Source organism: Fusarium graminearum, chromosome 1, assembly GCF_000240135.3.
Source record: "Fusarium graminearum PH-1 chromosome 1, whole genome shotgun sequence".
Classification (NCBI taxonomy): domain Eukaryota; kingdom Fungi; phylum Ascomycota; class Sordariomycetes; order Hypocreales; family Nectriaceae; genus Fusarium; species Fusarium graminearum.
In genome coordinates this window covers 2,616,765-2,624,057 of record NC_026474.1, presented here as the reverse complement: position 1 = coordinate 2,624,057, position 7,293 = coordinate 2,616,765, and the positions used below count along the sequence as shown (strand labels likewise).

Below are 7,293 nucleotides of genomic sequence, written 5' to 3'. Positions count from 1 at the left end.
TTCAAAAGAGACTCGGAAAGATCGGGTCTCCAAATTGAAGGTTTGGTACTGCATCTTGGCAATTGACTGGGATCTCACATGGATTGTCTGTTGCTTGCAAGAGCTTATGGCGCACTCGTGGTGCAGATACGCATTTATTCCACAGCAACCAGCAGCTGAGGGCGTAGAGTTTGATGGTGACAGGAAACGATGATACCCTACAAGGCTTCTACAAGGGGAGGAGTTCCCTCGAGAGCGGGGAAGCGGGAACAGGGACAGGCCATTGGCTTTATCTGATATGGTGGTGTAGATCCATAACAATAGGCTATCTAACCCCAACTGGTATGTCCGCGCTGAACTATCAAGTCCCTTCAGCTTCTTCCCGCAAGCCATAACCTGGTCTAGCTCCACCGTTATAGTCAGATGCGCGAGATGGCCCGCTGCACTAGCAGTTGACACCTGAGCACGAGTCGATATCAACATGCAACTTCAAGCATCTGGGAATCACTAGATCCACGATAGTTGAGCGCTCTCCCCGAAAAGTAGCTAGACTACCAAACCTGGATTAGATGGCCTCGTAACTGAGACATGTAATAACGGACCTGACTACCATGTGCGTGAAAAAGGCTTGTTTACTATTTGTCTCACCCTACAGAAGAGGGATAGCTAGAGCTAGGGCACAGACAGATAATGGCTCTTTGAAGTCACAGATCCGATTCTCGACTTTCGCCATGTCTTAGAATAGGACTAAAAGGGACGCGCCGCCGCTCCCGATGTCAGCTGAAGATCCCTGAGGGAGCTTGAGCGCCTTTCCGGCGCCTCTAAACCCTGCGAAGGTATGCAATTTTTCAGTTGCGCTGCGGCAGGAGACAGTATCGTGTGAATTGTGGAAATTCATTTGCGAGTGCTTGCTTCCGAGCTATGTTGGAGGACCCTGCAATGGACGGATAAGGGCAAGAGAAGCGACTGAGGTCTGTTGAGGATCAACATGGCGTTGAATGTTATTCGTTATTCTACGACAACCAACCTTGTGATATTCTATTGTTGTCAGGGTTATTCACTTACACTTTCAAGCCCAATCAAACCAGCCCGGCCTCAGACATGACTTGTCAACATGCGTGTTGTTGGGATGCAACTGTGCATTCGTAGAGAGCCTGAAACTAGCTTAAGTGTGGGAATGGGATTATGGTGTGAAAGAGAGATAACGCATGTAAAACGATGCATAGACAATAGACAAGTCAAAACACGTAGGCTATCCTGTCGTTGGAAAAAGAAAAGAAACAAGCATCAGCGCGACTCGGGAGAACCATTCAAGATATGATCGACAGCTGCTGTTTGATCTACATCTTCTGTCATGGGTCCAAGAACCATAGAAGTCTTGGAAATCTGGGGCCAAGATTTTGATCAGGGATGAAGCGGGTAAGCATGTTATATGTACTGACTGTAACATGCAGACACTATTTCGACATTTCGTGCATATCAAAAGGATTATGTACTATGTATGTCGCCGTTGTTTCGACTATATAGCCTATCATGAACAACTTTCTGGGTCATGGATGGATGCAATCCTGCCCAGTCGCTGTTGCAGATGAATATGCTTGCTTTTTTCGCTTTACTTCTGCCGATCTGATGAAACAAGATTCTGCAAGTCAGCCGCCTTTCTAGAAACCTCGTCCCTGTCGTCCTTTTCTCTTTTGCCTATCTCACATTCAAGTCATGACATTCTCCAGAGGCTCGTTGGCAGCCCACCTCTCAATGTTCTCAACCTGCTGCTCATACCACGATTTCATGGTGTCCCCCTCTACGTATCCCATGTGAGGTGTGAGGAGGACCTGGCTCGATCCATCGCGGCCCCAGTTCTTGCTTCGCCACTCGCTATCTTTCGGCAGAGGCTCGAGGTCAAAGACGTCGACAGCAGCACCCCTGATGTGGCCTCCTTTGAGATGATCGAGGAGATCTTTTTCAACCACTAACGGCCCTCGGGAGGTGTTGACAAAGAGCGACGTGGGTTTCATTTTTGCCAGGTCTTGCGAGTTGATGATGCCGCGCGATCGGTCAGAGAGAACAAGGTGTACGGATACCACGTCGGCATCGCTGAAGAGCTCATCTCGGCTTACTACTTTGAACGTCTTTTCGCCATCCTCGTCCTCGACAGAAAGACCGGCTTCCCTTGCCTTTTCGTCTGCCGCCTCTTGAGTGAGGTTGGTACTCCACGCGATGATCCTCATGCCGAATGCGACGTGTAGAATCCTCGCGACGTCGCTGCCCAAACGTCCGAGGCCGAGGACACCCAGTGTCTTTCCGGAGAGGTCAGCAGCAAGGCCAGTTTGCCACAGCCCTTCTTTCATAGCAGCATCATCCCTGGCGATACCGCGAGCGAGGGCAAGAATGAGTGTGATGCAGTGCTGCACGGTACTGCTAACGCCGCCCGTCTTTTTGCCGCTCTGAGGCTTGACAACTGTTCCGGCGACGGGGATACCTCTTGCTTTGAGAGCGTCCATGTCCAAGGATCTATTCCTGAAGGCTGTTGTAAGTAGCAGTTTAAGGGATGGAAGTCTCTTGATCAATTCTGCTGGGAAGGGTGTGCGCTCTCGCATTGTACCTGATATGTAGTTTAGCCGCTTACTCTCAACTTCGCTTGTAAGTCAATGCACGTACATATCACTTCATAAGGCTTCAATCTCTCTACCAATACATCCCTGCCCTCCTGTGTGTTGTCTGGGTGGTTGTAAGGCAGCACTGTATCCTTGAGAGACACGACTTGGTACTTTGACGAGTCGAGCTTTGCAAAGAATGGGTCTGCAATGCCTTGATAATCATCAAGGATTGCCACTTTTGTCAAAGCCATTCTTGAAGGTTGTCGAATGTTTCTTGGTGGTGGTGATGAGATGTAAGATGCCAGTGATGGTGTATGAGTGAAATGTCGTACAGTGGCAAAGCGTCCAAAACAATTGCAGAGGCTATGCGAAATCATGTACTCAAATTAATATATATCGATGGCGTTAGAATTGCAATAACAATCCGTATCTGTCGTAAATGCGACTGTTTAAGAATACTGGCAGGTAGAGAGAGGCTTGAAGTTGATTACAAAATGTCGTGAGCGGCTAAGGTCTAAGCCGGGGACGCCGATCTCGGATAATGTTTTCGGCAATCTTGAAGCCAAGATGTCGCCATAGTTTACCAATAAATCAACTGGCTATTACATCTCAAAGTAAATGAAACTAGCAATTGAATGTTCTGATACACATATAACAATACAAATGTGGTTTACATCTTGCTTGGCATTCTCATAGCACCATCCAATCTCATGACAACTCCATTCAGCATCACATTCTCAATCCCCTGTCGCGCCAATTGCGCAAACTCATTTGGCTGACCAGCTCTCCTTGGGAATTCCATCGCACCCTCAAGACTCTTTCTAACCTTTTCGGACATCACGCTCGTCATTCGGCTCTCAAAGAGACTTGGCGCAATAGTCACGACTCGAATTCCAAATCGCGCGAGGTCTCTTGCCATGGGTAAAGTCATGGCCGTTACAGCGCCCTTGCTGGCAGAGTAAGAAACTTGGCCCTTTTGACCATCGAATGCTGCAGATGATGCCACCATAATGACAACGCCTCTCTCGCCGTCGGGTCCTTGAGGTTCTACCTTGGCCAGATGCTCCAGAGTCTGGCGGACGAGGTCAATGGTGCCGCGGAGGTTGACGTTAAGAACAAAGTCAAAGTTTTCCAAGTCAAAGGCGGTGCCATTCCGGTCAAGGATCTATCGTTTTTATCAGTCTCTCTCTTAATCACACTCTCTTTGGGAATCCAAATCTTACCGTTGCGGGTGTCGAAACACCAGCTGCTGCTATCACGCCTCCCAAAGGCTTTCCTGTCGCCTTTGCCCACTTGGCAGCATCTTGCACTGCCTTGGCAACACTCTCCGTCTCCAAGACATTACACTCGAAGAACTTGGTGGATGTGGAGAGCTTCTTAACCAGTTCCTGACCGGATTCTTCGTTCATGTCCAAGATGGCTACATTACCGCCGTTGGCGCATATATCCTCTACACAAGCCTGACCAAGGCCTGACGCACTAAAACATACCTAAGTTAGTGAGTGTTGTGGATAATTTGCCAAAGACACCAATATTTGCTTACCCGCCAGAGATGATGAATGTACGATCCTGAATCTTCATTTTGAACTTTTGATGTTGATTTGAATGCTTGTAGAGATAGGGGAAAGAAGATGTTGATGTTGCGTTGATGAAGTCGAGGTCATGTAATGAATCGTCTCTCGGCACGTGGTGCACAGCCGAATGCCTCGGCATTTTACTCATCAGGTTGTAACTACTACAATACTATCATGGCTTCAAAAAGTTGCAATACATGGCTGTTAAATAGTATCTTACAGAGATTCAACGAAGTACCTTGAGAAGAACATTTATATTGTTGGATAGTCAACAAGTTACGCAGATGCTCAAAAGTCTAGATAATGTCCAAGGATGCACCTAGTCTAGGGTAATGCAGTTTCAATATATTTGTGTCGTCTCCAACTCAAACCACATTGATCATAATTATACACAAAAGGGCATTCCAATGATGGATTATTTGTAAATTCTGTAAGAAAGTATCGTATTTTAGAAATAGATCAGTATAGTCAACACCGCTTTAAGATCGGCGATGTCGCAACTCCACCCTCACTTAGACTGAGCGGTTATCCAATATGTCAACGTGAACTACCAAACCGTCAACGCAACGATTATGAAGCTTAGAGTTGGCTTTATCAAATCAAATCGTCAGATTAATTACAACCTCAACAGCTGCTTCACAATCAACGACTTTTATAACCTATTACTAACAATTATCTGTTGAATGGAATACAAAAATCTCAAAACCCCAGATTTGTCTACTTTGTGTATCCAACTAACAGACGCAAGCTCTCTACCTATTGTTAGCCAATTACCCTGATAAACTTGACGCTACAGTAGCTTTAATACCCAACAGCTGGAGTTGATCCACCCGAATTAAGCTAAGCTGCTAAGGTAGCCAAGCTTTGGCGGTGTTATCGGGCTGCTATTTTCATCGTCACGTTATCACTGCTTTATGACGCTATCTCTTGTTTTAGGGGACAAAGGTGGGCTATTTACAGGCGACCCACCCTTCCAATCGCCCTCACCGAGCAGGGCAGGGCATTGCATATAGCATGGCATGGGATGCCATGTACTGTTCCAGTAGAACATCCTGGACATCCGTTTCATTTTCAAGCATCGCATTGTCATTTTGCCAATTTTTAATTTGTCAACTACACGCATGAACGACGGGTCTTCCTCCGTTCCCGCCCTATACCTGCCTGACCCGATCAACAATCAACCCTCCGCCTAATAAACGCTTTCTTTCCCTACATACCCTGCTGCGACAGCTCGCCAAAGAGCCAGGATATCCGACGTCGCTCCAACCGTCTAAAACCTATCCGCGACTTATCTTCCACAATCTCGTTACTTTTTCAAAATGACTAGGCCTCGTCGGCACTCCGGCGCGAGCGAGGAGAGCTCGGGTACGGCTCGTGAGCAGGTAGGCGACCGGAACAAGGCCGTTATCATAAACGAGACGACTGACTTTTGGTGTCAAAGGAGCTAGGGAGCATGTACGATTACCTGGCCAAGATCATATTGCTTGGTCCCAGCGGGACGGGAAAGTACGTCATCCCCCAAGACAGTCGGCGAACGGGATAGCGATCGCAAATACCATGATTAGCGACCACCAGTGGCTGACCCTTGCGCGCATTTATAGGTCATGCCTACTACATCGCTTTGTCAAGAATGAATGGCGAGTCTTGTCGTCGCAAACCATCGGCGTCGAGTTTGCCACAAAAATTATCAAAGTCGGTACCGGGTCAAGGCGAAAACGGATAAAGCTTCAGGTACATCACTCGTTATCGCGCAACAACAGAGAGTGGGATATTGACGTGACACAGCTTTGGGATACGGCCGGGACAGAACGATTCCGATCAGTCTCCCGTTCCTACTATCGAGGCGCCGCGGGTGCTATTCTCGTCTACGACCTCACATCGCACGCATCCTTCCGAAACCTACAACCCTTCCTTAATGACGCTCGAGCCCTAGCATCCCCGAACCTTAGCCTCATGCTTGTAGGCAACAAAGTCGACCTTACCGATACACTCGTCGATACAAGTCTTCCACCCCCGACACCGAACAGCGTTACCTCAAACTCAACCCTGACATCTGGTATGCTTGGTGGCGGCGGCAGCTCTTACACAAGCACAGCCACAACCAGAGATCGAGGCGCATCCATAAGCGCAGGTAATCAGCTAAGAGCGACTATTGCGCCAGAGGGCAGAGAAGTCACAAGAGCCGAGTCCAGTCGATGGGCCAGCACGGCAGGAATATCAGTTGTCACAGAGGCGAGCGCATTCAACGGCGAGGGAGTTGACGAGATATTCGAAAGGCTAGCAAGGATAATCCTCACAAAGATTGAGCTCGGTGAGATAGACCCTGACGATCCGGCAAGCGGCATTCAGTACGGCGACAGTGGTGGATGGAACACAGCCAGTGATGGAGGCAGTATTAAGAGTTCTATGACTGGTGCCACTGTAGACGATGTTCATAACGGACTCAGGAGAAGGCGAAAGAAGAACCGAACGCAGAATTGGGGACTGCGAGAATGGGAAGAAGTGTTTACGCTGAGTAGTAGAAGGAGAGGAGGTGGCTGTTGTTAATCGCTTACATTGCGACTGTCTTCTCATGCCTGCTCATGAGCTGTTGCTGTCTAAGGTATCTGGTTATGCTTAGACTGGCAGTGTTTTTAGGAAAACAGGTTCGCGGGACATTCGTTTAGGAGCGCGTTGGCGTTTTGGCATAGATGATTGGGGTGTCAGGTTACGCAAACTGATAGGAGTTCTTTGTTTGTGCAGGTCTGACCTATACTTGTGTCTAAGTCCGTATATAGTCACGACAACCATTCGTTGCGATTGATGGGCTGTATTGTTATGACGACCATGCGAAAGGCAACAAGAGAGTCGAACACGATGTCGGTTTTGCTTTACCTAATATCTCATGATTGTATTCTATTAGGCCTTGTGTTCGATGCTGTTTATGTGAAAACCGATGAAGTCGCTAGCACTGGGTAGACCAACCAAAATTCGAAAACGATCCAATGAAGCAGGATTCAAGTGCATATTTCGTATGTATGAACCGCCGATCCTTATTCATGTGTGTTATTCACAATGTTCAACGTCATTCAGCCTGGATTTACCACCAATTGAGGTGAGGGGTCGGTTTGACGGGTTAACGTCCCGTCGAAGCGGAAGTGGGT

At 47.9% G+C, this 7,293-nt stretch overlaps 3 protein-coding genes across 3 annotated transcripts; 1 reads left to right on the top strand and 2 right to left on the bottom strand.

The window, feature by feature from the left end:
* Positions 1 to 1,688: 1,688 nt before the first annotated feature.
* On the bottom strand, positions 1,689 to 2,827 carry FGSG_00810 (uncharacterized protein; the record flags this gene model as incomplete). The annotated part of the gene is made up of 2 exons (XM_011318221.1): positions 1,689 to 2,581; positions 2,638 to 2,827. 2 exons carry the CDS (start codon positions 2,825 to 2,827, stop codon positions 1,689 to 1,691), a joined length of 1,083 nt encoding a protein of 360 aa, XP_011316523.1.
* A 419-nt stretch (positions 2,828 to 3,246) lies between these two features.
* FGSG_00809 (3-hydroxyacyl-CoA dehydrogenase type-2) lies at positions 3,247 to 4,298 on the bottom strand (the record flags this gene model as incomplete). Its single annotated transcript, XM_011318220.1, has 3 exons — positions 3,247 to 3,741; positions 3,800 to 4,055; positions 4,120 to 4,298. The coding sequence occupies 3 exons, from the start codon at positions 4,296 to 4,298 to the stop codon at positions 3,247 to 3,249; spliced, it is 930 nt and encodes a 309-aa protein (XP_011316522.1).
* Positions 4,299 to 5,469: 1,171 nt separating this feature from the next.
* FGSG_00808 (GTP-binding protein ypt4) lies at positions 5,470 to 6,697 on the top strand (the record flags this gene model as incomplete). The annotated part of the gene is made up of 3 exons (XM_011318219.1): positions 5,470 to 5,532; positions 5,592 to 5,656; positions 5,752 to 6,697. 3 exons carry the CDS (start codon positions 5,470 to 5,472, stop codon positions 6,695 to 6,697), a joined length of 1,074 nt encoding a protein of 357 aa, XP_011316521.1.
* Positions 6,698 to 7,293: the final 596 nt, after the last annotated feature.